Source organism: Pinus tabuliformis, chromosome 6 (genome assembly GCF_031772625.1).
Source record: "Pinus tabuliformis cultivar Carrire ecotype Pingquan chromosome 6, CPIR1, whole genome shotgun sequence".
Taxonomy (NCBI): domain Eukaryota; kingdom Viridiplantae; phylum Streptophyta; class Pinopsida; order Pinales; family Pinaceae; genus Pinus; species Pinus tabuliformis.
This window is the reverse complement of record NC_142292.1, coordinates 1,910,203,592-1,910,217,110: the sequence shown is the minus strand read 5'-3', so window position 1 is coordinate 1,910,217,110 and position 13,519 is coordinate 1,910,203,592. Positions and strand designations below refer to the sequence as shown.

Sequence of the window (13,519 nt, the reverse complement as noted above, 5' to 3'; positions counted from 1 at the left end):
TGTTTTCTTGTGGTTGTTGATAGAGAAATGGATGGAGGTTACATCAGCACGAGTGCAAGGCAATTACTAGTCTCAAGGAGGAGAAACGACAAACACCTACACCTTCATTGCAATTGATGTTGAGACTCCTTATCAAGAGAAAACTGCAAAATGATGGGGTAAATGTTTTCACAACGAATGGCAACGAGATTTAAGATTTTACAGTATTTTTGATCTTTTATGAAGAAAATAACTCCATACTGAAGAACACATTGACATAATTTTATAGAGTAGAGTTTGCCTTGCGATTCATTGATGAGAACTAGTGTAGAAGTATACGTACAATTTTTGTCTTTTTTGTTTTTGACCAACTTCTAAAAAAGACAAGCACATCATGTCATATAGGGAAAAAAAGTTTAATCATACATGAATAAGACATTATTATGATTATTGGACTAATCAGTGAAATCATCAAATTAAATTTAGCTGCAAGGTATAAGGATTAATTGACTGTTTGGCAAAATGATAGTGTGTCATTTTAGACGTGCTCTCTCCCTCCCCCTCTCTCTCTCTAGTAAATTGTATGCCAAACCCCTCATAGCTAATCTCATTCAGCCAAAAAAATCTTTAAGGAAGTAGCTAAAGGCCATTAGCCCTTATTCAAGCATTTGTCTTTCATTAATTCTAATAAAGTTTATTTTGTAAAACGCTTGGAAGGGGTGGATATGGTATTCAATATACATGTTTGGGTTTGGGTCTTAAATAAATTTGAAAGAAAACTGAAAAAATGGCATCACTGAGATATCCCACTTGCCATAAGTATCACCACTGCAGCAAAATTTTTAACTGTATGTTGGCTGTACTAATCCTCTTTCCTCTTCCTATGTGTGACAGGCTACTGAAAGTTAGAAACAATTATGGATTTGTAATTGGTTAGCCTATCCCCAAAACAAACTCACCAACATGGATCTCTAATTTGCAAACAATGTTGGAAAATAAAACAACAACACACATTCTTTTACTTGGGAAACCGAAAATGGAAAATTGTCATGAGATGATTCTGTTAGTTTTTTGTTTGTTAATTTCTAAATACCAGGTCTTATCTATTTCACACAACAATTATTTTATGCCTAGAATTCTATTTAACCAGTAAATTGATTTTTTGAACTGCTGAAAATAAACACACTGGTATTTTAACTTTACAGTTAAAATTATGCAGTGGAAAATAAATAAAAAATCACACAAGAACAACATAAATTTTCTGCCCAATAAATATCCCTTCACTTTTATTAATTTGGAAAATTTAGGGCCTTAACCCACAGAGGAATACATGGAAATTATAGCAATTGTTTGAACTTGGAAATGGCCCATTGACCACTGAAGTGTACCTGCAATTTTTTTGAAGACTCCATGTCCGAGGATGTGTCAGAGGCTTCATTTACCATCAGAGTTCACTATATCATCAAAGTTTTTTAACTCTATTTCTTCTTCTCATGTTGTACTCAAATTCCACAAGCTCTGCGGGGATGATGTAAAGTGATGTTAGTGTAATGAGTTAGAGTCATGTAATAGGCCCAGGTAATTTGAGACCTTGTCATCAAGTGAGTTTATTCTGGGAAGTTTTTTTCACTTGGTTAATTATTAGGTGCTTACAGGGACTTAATAATTAATTGATTTTTTTTTCTTCCAAACATAACCTAAAGCTGGATTGTGCTTGATGGTGAGGTCTTGGGTGAGTCCTACCTCAAAGCCGGGTTGCGGCTTGATGGTGAGATCTTGGGTGAGTCCTAGTGTCCAGAGTCATTGAATAGTACCATGCTAGATTATTTGTAAAATTTCGTGGAATTTGATTAGGTCTAGGGGCCAATTTTTTAATTTGTTAAATTTCCCGCAAGGTGGAAATTTGAATAAAATCTGAATGTAAAATGTAATAAGTGATGTCTAGAGAAGTTGTATGGGGTATGTGTGTTCAAAATAGAATTGTAAGTGACACATTTATTCACTCCCCTTGTAGTATTTCCAACAAGATGCATAGATGGATACCATGAAGATGAGGAATTCATGTAATCTATTGCGGGCTTAATTATGAGGCTAGTTGTTATGGTAGGCTTAACATGTTTCAGTAAAACTAGTTATTATGTACTATTATCTTTTTATTGTACAGACTTGAGGTCCCCTCCCATTGTTACTTGAAAATTAAAGAAATAATATGGCTCACCTTTCTGGTTGTGAATTCTGTCTTTGCTAAAAACAATATCATAATTTGGTATTTGTTGATTAGATGCAACCATGAACTTAAGATATTATTAACTCAAGCAGCATTTTGGCTAAAGAATGAGGCAATTTTTTGTGTAAGGTTTAGGTTATTGAGTGTAATTGCTGTGTGTTTGTTTGTTCCAGTTTTGCAAATATTGTATGTGCAAAGATTGATATATTTTATTGTGTTGACAAAAGATTTTAATTGACACTGCAGGTAACCTCAAAGACGACAATGGATAATTACAATTTGTTTGAGGCATTACCAAGTCGTATCTTTTATCTAACACATTCTATTAACTCTTTTACATTTGACTGGGGTTCCCAGATAATATTTTTGTACATATCAGGGTTATGATTTCTTCCATTTGTTGCCAATGACATGCCTTCACCTAACATGCAGACATGACTGATTTTAATGAGAAACAAGTAGTTCTATATGCACAGATGGCCAACCTTGTGAACATCATTAAACCATCTGAGGAGTTGAATTTAAAGGAAATTACTCAAAACTTTTGCAGGGTAAGCCTTAAGGACTTTTGTAACCTATCAATGTCTATGTTTTATTTGATCTAAAGATAAAATGGAATTCTATATTAGGTTTCTCATTTTCAAGGCATATAAAAAACTATTTGTATTCATTTTTTCTGTAAAAAAATGATAGTAAAAATATATATTTTTCTCATGGGTTTTAGGTCTTTTAAAGCCAATATTTATTAGCTTTGGTGGTCACCATGCGGATCACTTTTCCATACAAATTTCCCAATGCAGATAACTGATTTTAATGAAAATTTGAAGGAAGCATTTTCCACCAAAATGTTCAGTTAAAAATTGCACACAAGAGAATTTCTTATAGAAGAGACTGAACTCTTTGTATGATCTGATTGAACGATAATTCAAAGGAAAGGTTAGCCTTTAATGGGTTTTTGTTTTATTGGCTACTTCCATTGTTTTTTCTTAACTGGGAATTTTATTTATATCTTCAAAAGGCTGCAACCGAGGCTAGCAGCAGTTAACATTGGTTTGATTCAAAGATTTACAGCATACATACACAGTTGTCTGAGGTTACAAAAATAATCTTAGAGTAGAGTAAGAAGTATCTATTCGAAGTTAGACTAATGTGGCTTGTAATGTAACATCTTGTGACTTCAATATAACGTCTTGTGACTACAATATAATGTTATATTTTTCTTCTTACATGAGAATGTGAAAAAACACCACCTTTGTTATTAAGATGAAGGCCCCTAGTACTTCCATTGAGGGTGTGTTGCTGCAAAATCTAGTAGGCCTTGAAGAGGGGTACCCTACAAGGAAAGCACTAGACTATGTGACAACAATTGGGTGATGGCCCATTGTCACCATAGCCAAAACCCCCTACTCTTTATGGATTTATACCAATGGGAGGAGTCCCGGTATGTATATAGGTCATCTAATAGGTGTTTTAGGTTTGAGGTATGAGGTGACAATGGACACAAAGAGGTCTCCAAGGGAAAGACAATTTTAGTCAGAAGGCTCCAAGAGGAGGCAATTCACTTTCCTTGAGAAGACCAAATATGGGTAATACAAGTCCTATGGTTTGATTGGTAGGATGAGAGTTGGGATGGCCAAAGGTCAAGGTGAGGAGAAAGGGTATTCCACAATGTGTTTGGAAAGGACAAGGCACATGAAGCCTTCAAAAAGCCCCCAAGTTGAAGCTATACCAAAACTAGGGTTTTCCCTAGGGCAAGAAAAATTATGGATGAAATTTAAGTGAATGCTTACCAAAAGAAAATAATTTGTGGTAACCACTCCACTCTTGGTATTTAGACTTTCCAAATTCCAAAATTCCTCCTCCGAAGCAATTCGCTCCAGCCCCTAGTTGGTTGCTTGGCCTTAAGAGGGCCAAAATAGGCAGGAGAGAGAAAAGGAGAAAATTTATGGATAAACGTTTGTTTGATCACCAACAAAGGATGGCCAATGCCTAGTCCTAGGGTGGATGGAGTCTATGGATGTTTAAGGCTAGCTAATCTTTGCAAAGGAGTAAGGATATTTTGATGCCCTAACATCAAAACCCTAAATATTATCTTTGTGAGGGATCAAAGGCACTTGGGAGAGCTAAAACATGAGTTCCCAAGGGGAATACCATTCACATGTTATATAATGAGTAATGCATGCAATAATGATATCTAACTTCTATACAATTGATTTTCAAAAAATTAGGGCACAATAGAAAAACCCTAGATTACCAATATATTCCATACATTAAACCAGTGTTGATAATATCGGTATCGGGAAAATATCGGCGAGGGTCCAGAAAATATCTTATCGGCAATATCGGTGAAAATATCGGCAAAATATCGGCAAATATTGGCAAGCATAAAAAATGCATAATATATTCATTTTTTAAAGATTTTTAAGCATATAAAGCAATAACAACATGAAATAAACACATTGGCACATAAATATGAAGAAAACATTGATATATATGATGTCAAATAGAAATGATACATCAAAGGCGATACCAAATCCTACTGATCCTTGATAATTGTCCATTCAAGGATTCAAATGTGGAGAACCAATACAAAATAACATCACATATATAAAAGTATCTCATCATCATGAGTTATATGTAGTATAACAAATAAAACTAGTAGCTATCTATCTGAAATCACTGCCCTCTCCCCCTTTTACGGGAAAACATGGTGGGCTGTTTGCTAGGCCTGCCCCTAGTAGTAGGAGGCCTTGACCCTGCCTCTGCACCCAATGTCAAATAATGAGTGCTAGGTATGGGGCTATGCTCTCCTATATCTATAGTAGATGGTGTTGATGCTGATGCTCCCGCAGTGTCCTCCTCCTCCTCCTCTTGCTCCTCCTCTAAGCGCTGCTGCTCCTCTGACTCCGAGTCCTCCTCTTGCTGCCCCTGCTCTAATGGATCATCTGCCACTGGCTCTAACCATGAAGGTGACTCCTCCAAGAGGGGTTCCTCAGACTCCACCCTCCACGGAGACAATACATCAATATTGTCTAAGCTAAGTCACATGACACGAGGACACGAGACACGGAGGACACGTAAATACGAGTATTCAATACGAAATGCAACGACCTGGAAACAAGACACGGGGGACATGTTTTTATATATATATATATATATACACCGAAATATAGTTTTTTATCCATATTAAATTGCAGGTTGCAGCTTATCTAATCAAATTAAAATATAATTACTTCTCAAAGTTCATAGTTCACTTTAAAAAAATAAATAGAATCAAAATTTACTATTTAGAAATTAGAATGTGATATGCTTGGTCTTGATTCTTGAATATTCAATGTTCATTGTTCATGTACAACTTACAAGCACATAAGAAAATAACTAAAGTCTAATCCTTTTGATTTCCTCTGCCCCTCTTGCGAGAAAATGCCATAGCTTTCCCTTTTCCTCTAGATGTAGATGCTGGTGCTGGTGGAGTTGGCAGTGGAGTTTGCTATGCTCTAGAAGCTAAAGAACTAGAAGTAGGAGCTATAGGAGGTAGACCACGTCCTCTACTGGTGGCAGGGGTAGCCCGGGCTGGTGGTGTCACCTGGAAACATTACAATCTCCCAATCCTGAAATCCTAAAAAACTGATAAGTCTGCTGCATTTTGAATGAAATCTAAAATTATACTTTCTCCATATGAAATCCAATGAGGCCGGAACCACTCTCAAACATCCTGAGTCATTTCATGGTAATGTTAAAAATTTAAGTAAAAGGATGAAAATGAAGATTTAGGAGAATGTCACTTTTACTTTAAGAATTTAACATTACCATGAATAGCATATCAATACTAGGGCCTAGAACGCTCAAACCCTCCTTGGCAGCAATCCCATAGCTCTCCCCTTCCTTCTCCAGCAATCAGAAATGAAAATGATATGAAAAAAAACCAAAATCAGATTTTTATAGGCCATGCAGAAATTTTTTACAATCACCGGGCGATATTTTCGATCGTCGCGCGATATTTTCCGAAATATCGGCGATATTTCGGAAATATCGTGATATTTTTGGGAGCCGAAAATATCGCGATATTTTGTCAGCGATATTTCGGCTCGCCAAAAATATCGCGATATTTTCGAATATCGCCGATATTTCGACGATATTATCAACACTGCATTAAACGTAAAGCAAAAAATTTATCAAATACAAGGCTCACTTACAAGATAACATGCATGAAATAATCCATCATTGATCCAAGATAACTTCTTGAAAGACAAAGAAATAACTCCAATGCAAATTTCTTCCATAGGTCACATCTCTTCCACTAGTAAAGAAGGCTGAAATTCTCTGAAGAGAGGTAGAAATCTCCAAGTGATGATGATGAGAATGAAAAGAGTCCTCTCCTCAATTTATATGAGGAGGCACAATGTCTAATTAGCCTAAAAGTCCCTAGGAAAGCAAGTAGGGGCACAATGATGCATTGGGTTACAAGCCAACCCACTATCTTAGATCATAAATCACATAATTTTGCCACATGTGTGAGCTGTAGGGCTGAAAATGCAAACGCCATCCATTTATTGAGCTCTTTGTGGCATGTGTTGAAGCTTTTGAGTGCCAAGCAAGGTGTAGAAGCCTCTAAAAATCATCTCCTAAGGGTTGGTCCGTAGGCCTTTGTCAATACTCCTATTTGGACCCCAAAATCCAACTTGGGGCAACAAAGGTGGTCTCATGGGTCTCCAAATGGTCACAATATCAGTCTCTGCTCAAACATTGAGGGCTTTGAAGGTGGTGTTATCAACCCAAGAAAATCTCCTAGGTTGTATCTCGGAGATGCTCGGGAACATTACAAACTCAACAAAATGTTGGAAATGGATGAATAGAAGGAATGATGCATATTCAAGCCAGATAACCACTTCTACTATGCTTAACCCCAGACATGGGTGAATACCCCAGACTACAAGGCTTTAGACCACCAATCACTCATAGTTTAAGGAATAAGTGAAGATGAAGAATACTGACTACACCAGTAGATGCACAAGACGATGTGATGGCCGGCTGCAACCAGTAAAAAGGTCTGCAAATCTATTTCCTAGTGCACAGACAGGATGACAGCTCTCTGGCACTAAAATAACAGAAACCTGCATAACACATTCAATGATATATACTAGATTCTAACACAAAGGTGGGATGACAGCCCCTCTAATGCTAAATATCAGGAGTACAAGAATAAATGCATAACAGGCACAACCTAGAACAAAGAAAAAGTGGAAAGTGAGCAATTAACAGCAAAAGAAGCTTGTATTAGCTGAAAATGAAGGCCAGACGTTGCAGGTATCACAGTAGTTACAGTCTCCAGAAGTTGAACCTTACATCAATACAACAACCATCAACCCTCATCCCATCTTGTTTCTGGGTATATATGGAGGTTGATTACAAAAATATCTGCTATCCTATGCGTGGAGGGGTCATAATGGACCACCAACCACCTTAACTTTCTGATATGGGTCTCTGATACAATCTGCTGCTTCAGTAAATTAATTTGATATTCTCTGTTGCTCGGCCGTCCTTCCTGAACAGGTGGAGTATTGTTCAGAAGAATTTCCATAACTGATAAATGCTTTAACTGCTCGAGGCACGTCCTTTTGATCCTTCTGGCCATAATGCTCTTGAATTCAGTAGGTGAAGAATAACTGCATAGGGTACTGGTAGATGGCCGCCATTGTCCTTCGGAAGCATGGCTCGGTCAAAGGTGGCGAAGACTTCATGGCGGATGTACGAGTAGGCGGAGAACAAATATCAACTGTTGGATCGTGGAGATAGACGACAGAGATTTCTTGGCGCGGAGTATCGAGCGGAAATGGAGGCAAAATGATTGCGGGCCATCAGATCTTGCAGATGGATGGCGGAGATCGGCTTACAGTGGCTATCGAGAGAAAACATGAATGGACAATCGTGAGCCGTTGGATCCCAGGCGGGTAGATCCAACGGCTATTGGGTGGCGGATATGCACAAGGATTAACGAGCGGGGACGGGCGGGACGGTGGTAATTGGTTTCCCCGCACCGCTTATGGGGTCAGATGGTATTCGTACGCGGGGAAAGCGATCGCAATCAGCGGGTGACGCGTGGCAGATGGAATCGACGGCAAACCACTTTCCCCGTGGGTTAATGCGTGAGCAGCTCGTGCGATCGGGAGGTGCGAATACCGTTGGATTGGGAGGTGAACGATCGGACGACGGGTATTAGCGCACATGCTTTTTGCTGATGTGACGTGGAACAGGGCTTGTGAAGGCACTCGGTCGGGTTAACACGGTTATATGACGTTTAAACTCATCGCTCGGGGGCTAAGGAAATACAGGTTTATGTTAAGTTTTGAAGGAGAACAGGGAAAGCGGGGAGGTTATGGGAGCGTGAGCAGAGTGAGGGGAGCAAGGAGGATGACCAATACAAGCTTTCCTTGAACAACAGCAGCACAGATGGGTTTGTATTTGGTCCTCAAAATGTTCAAACATGTAGCAGAGCTAACAAGTGGTGCAAGCGCTTCCATGTCTCAAGGTGTGAGACCATCTTCATTTGGGCCCTAGATCAATTTCCATCCCTGTCAAAGTGCTATGGCCAGATGGGGGCATGCTGGGCCTAGGTGCATCATTGCAAAAAGTCATCAAATGTAGGGCAAAGTGCCATAACATTTTGGGTGTTGGAGGTGCCCAAGGGTGTGTGTGATGCTTTGCTGCTGCTTGGAGTCCCATGGCTCTCAACACTTCAGCTGTGGGTGTCAATATGCTTCTTTGGAGGCTTGGTATCTGTGGGTGAGGTACCCAGGTCATGGTTGTGAAACCACCTAACAACCACAACATAAATTCTAGTGCAAGCAACAAGTCATTATGTACAATAATAGTTTTTGCATCTAAGTAAACCAAGCTTGAATGTATAGGGCTATTTGACATTTCAAATAAGACTTCCCTTTTCAAATTGAGGCTTTGAACTCTCAATGGTGTTTCCTTCCTAGGTAGGAGTGGCTAAAGGACGTCACTATTAGGTGTTTCCAACCCCTAAGGGGAAGTAACATTTCCTCAGTTTATCCTTCAATCAATCGGTGTTATGTGAATAATAATGGTAAAAAAGGGGGGAAGACTTCATGGCCAAGTGCCATGGTCAAAGGGACCAACATTATGGGTACCCACATCCTGAGTGTATAGATGTGAAGAGGGAGCAATCGTGGATGCATGAGTTAGCAACACGACCATTGTTTTTCTACCCCTCTTGTGCACCTTTTACGTTTTCTTGATTTTTTTTTGTACTAATGCTCGTAGCTCAAAGGGTTAGATCTTGCTTTGTATGATGTATAGCAGTTGTATTATGCCTTAATAATGAGGAAGCTCATTTCCCACCAGGGTTGGCACATGCAAGAGTTCCTTTCACGATGTATAGGAGAAATATGGTGCTCAGGAACTCGGTGATGGCCGTAATGGGTCAGGTAGAGCTTATGCTAGGCTTTTGCCCATGTGCTAATGTGTATGTTCAGACCATCTTTTGCATTTTGATATTCTTTCTTTTATTTCGCTTGTGGTGATTATATGCTTTTTCCTTTTCTTTTAGCTACATCAAGCTCCGCATGCAAAGTTCTAGTCCCTTCCTAGTTATGTGGACATATGGCTGCCAAATTCCAGAGAACCAATGGTCAGTTGAACTTGAAGAATAGAGGTGGAATAAGGGCTTGTAATGTAAGATGGAAAGTGTTATGGAATATGGGTAGATGTAACACACTATCTCAATTAAGGCTTATCGAGTAGTGTCCCTCCTATACCCATTGGGCCATTAGGGGAGATCCCATTAGACTAGGGCTGAAGATTAACCCCTATTTAAGGTGAGGAAACAGGATTTTAGTAAAACCCCCTCATTCTTTCAAGTTACTCCATAATCCATATACAAAGCCCAAACACAAACAAGCATAAGCACTCGTTTGCAAAATGGATAAAGTATTTTTAGATTGGAAGCCCACCTTCGTCCATGTGCTCTTGTCGGCTGGGTGAGCAGGCATATGACTAATGCAAGAGACAAAGATAAATTGGCAAATCATAAGCTAGTGGCTGTTGTTAGGGGCTGTTGGTTGGCCGACTTAAGTGTGGGAGAAAAAATTTCTCCTATGGAGTCACCCGCTTTTGGTGGGTAACATCTATCTCCAACTGGGACATGAGCTCACCTTATAGCACATGATCCATATGCTCGAATGGGGAGTTCATGAAAACTCCAATCCTTGGGGCCACAGACCTATAACCTGCAAATTGCAATCAATTTGTTTGGGAGCATGTGCACCATGCATAGGGTATCACCCATATTTTATATGAAAGTAATAATCAATACAAAAAGAAAAATCTATTCTACATGAACAATGAGATGAGTGATGTTAGAATGCTCACATAATATGCAATGAAACTACATTATTATGTGAAGTTAGCATATAATGCATGACCTAAGTGTAGTCATACAATCAATGTAACTAGCATATTATTAGATCAATTTAACCTCTCTTGCCCCTATGAGTCATTATGAGATGGGGCAACCAAATATCACTTTTTCCTTTGCAAGATTGGCATGGTGAAACACAAGGGTGGGAGGTGGGGAAATAAGATGGCCATGCATCATGAAAGAGAGTCGTGAAAATCCATAGAGATGGTAGTTAAATGATTTTCCTCTTAATGCCATTAACTTGTGATGTTTTCTTTATTAGTAGTAGATCTTTTATTATATTTTCTTATCATCAAGATTAATGCCAAACAACAAATAGATGAGAACACAAGATGTAGGCATGCTGCTAGGGCAAAACTTCCCTCGAGGGGAAACCCAGTCACATCTTCCTTTAGTAGATTTAAAAGATGAGACAACCAAGACCCTTACAATTTAGACTCAGGGCATCTTCCATCAAGTCATCCTTGAAAACATAAGTCATAAGACACGTCCCTTAGGGTCTCGTGTCCTGTATGTGTCGGACACGAAACGTGCCCTAAAATGTGTCGAAAACGTTTTTTTTCGTGTCCTCCAATCGAGACACGTGTTTTGGACGTGGCAAAAACGTGCCCTAATGTTTTTGGCTCTTAGGACACATGTCCCACGAAAAGTGACATTTAAAACCCGCGACATGGTTTATTTTTGGGTTTTTTTGTCATTGTTTGCCACCGAAATCAAATTTGTTGTGCAATGTGAGAAATTTCGTCGGATTCAAGCGTAGTGCTCACAACTTCACATTGAGAGCACAATTCACAACTTCACATTGAGAGCACAGTTCACAAGTTCTTCTAAATTTCTAGTTTTATTTTATCAATCATGATATTTCTAAATTTCTAGTTAGTAGTTTCTTATGTGCTTGAACAATTGTTAATAACATGAACAATGAACATTGAACTGTGAACATCATTGATGTAGTAAATTAATAAACTAACTAGTAAATTACTAAATACTAAATAAATATTATCATGATTCATGTCTGTAGATGTTCTAATTTCTAAAAAATATGGATTAGGCACTATATTTCAATATTTTTCATATATATATATATATATATAACATGTCCCTCAGGTCCTGTTTCTGAGGTCGTGTCTTGTGTCGAATACTCGTATTTACGTGCCCTCCGTGTCTCATGTCCTTGTGTCATGTGGCTTAGTTGAAAACTGTGATAGCACCGAGACCTTGACTGTGGTGAATCCTTCACACTATGGTAGCATCGAATGCTTCAATCTGTGGTCGCACCGATCACAAAAAGGTCTTCACTGTAATGCCGAGTTATTTGACATTAAAACATCATTTCTGAGCTCCCGTAGAGACACCAAGACCTGCTCTTTGTAGTCTGAACTCCTGTAATTGCACAAAGAACCTTCTTGTCATATCAAGGAAATATAGCCTCTGAAAACTTCTGAAAATACATCTCTGAAATCCTAATCCGAACACTTCTATGGTCAATGAAACTTCATCGCCGAAACTTCTCTATAATGCGAGTTTTGAGATTATGAAATGCGAAAATCTTAGTTGGGTATATATAGTGGTTTGTTCATCACTAATAGGCTGACATGACCATATGAATATGTGTGTCACTGTATAAGGCCGACATGAATATATATTGAAGACAATTTATTTGAGGCCGACTTGTAGAGGCTGACTTGAAGAGGATGACTTGATGGAGGACTCTTTGACCCAACAATAAATGACTTTGATAATAACATAAAGCCTATAATGGAGGCTTGACCTATAATTGACCCAAGCATGAAACCCATGCTTTAATAAGTCAATTCAACTTAATAATAAAATTCTTTTCACTTTCTTTTGACAAATATATTACATTTTGACTTCAAGTACAATTATGAAGACCAAACCTAGTTATATTTTCCAACACTCCCTCTTAACTAGGGAGGTATTCATATTTACATATAATTAAAGAGGTACATGGAAGGTCTCAAACCACATCATCTATGAAGAAGTTTAGGCACCGTAATGCCATGGACTAGATTCCTGACCAGAGCAATCTATCCATTGGTCTCTCAACAATTTAGGCATCGCAATGCCACGGACTAGATTCTTGACCAGAGCAATCTATCCATTGGTCTCTCAACAATTTAGGCATCGCAATGCCACGGACTAGATTCTTGACCAAGGCAATCTATCCAGGTGGGACTAAGATGGACTCATGCTTTCAACCTCTCTAGGTATCATTAGGCTTACTTGCTAACTATCAACCTAGAAATCCAGGTGCGCGTTAGAGCTCAATGACTAACGACACCCGTCCAACTTTAGGACCTAGACATCAATACAAAGTGCCGACCAAATGTCCTCCCAGGCAATGCTCCACTCACAAAGCCTCAACACCCCAACCAATCTCTCCCAATCAAACTGATTGGTAACCAACATGCTATCAAAACCTTCGAGAGATTTACTTGTACAAACAAAACCCCAGTCATTAATATACTTTCACATGTACATAATCAAATACAAACCTCTGGGGTCTTCCAGACAACTTGATGTTGCTTCTCAACTTTCCATAGTAGGACTATCAACCGAATCTTTGACAGAAGATTCCTCAATCATACACTTTTCTTTCCTACTTCATATGCAACAACATATTCTTCAATCGGATCCTGCTTTCCTTCTTTCAGTAGCACCTCAAAATGCATTCTCCAATTTCCTTCTCCTACTCATGGCCTTCACTAAAACTTACAGTTGTTAGTCCTGGTCTAGTGCATGACACATGAAGTAGAGAACCATATCTTTCACTCCCTCTTAATCAGAGAGGATCTAATCATTTCTGTACAAAGGATATTCTCAACCATCCTTTTATCCTAGGGAGATTT

General features: G+C 38.7%; 1 protein-coding gene across 5 annotated transcripts in view; it reads left to right on the top strand.

Annotated features, from left to right (window-relative positions):
- The window catches only part of SDG37 (SET domain group 37), a 344,199-nt gene that overhangs the window by 91,004 nt on the left and 239,676 nt on the right, over positions 1-13,519 (top strand). For 3 of the 5 annotated variants that reach the window (XM_089431023.1, XM_089431004.1, XM_089431011.1), the window contains exons 3-5: positions 24-158; positions 2,453-2,507; positions 2,639-2,757. In XM_089431023.1, coding sequence (XP_089287149.1) covers positions 24-158; positions 2,453-2,507; positions 2,639-2,757 — 309 coding nt within the window. The remainder of the gene's footprint in view (positions 1-23; positions 159-2,452; positions 2,508-2,638; positions 2,758-13,519) is intronic. The other 2 variants (XM_089431018.1, XM_089431028.1) reach the window with 1 other exon arrangement.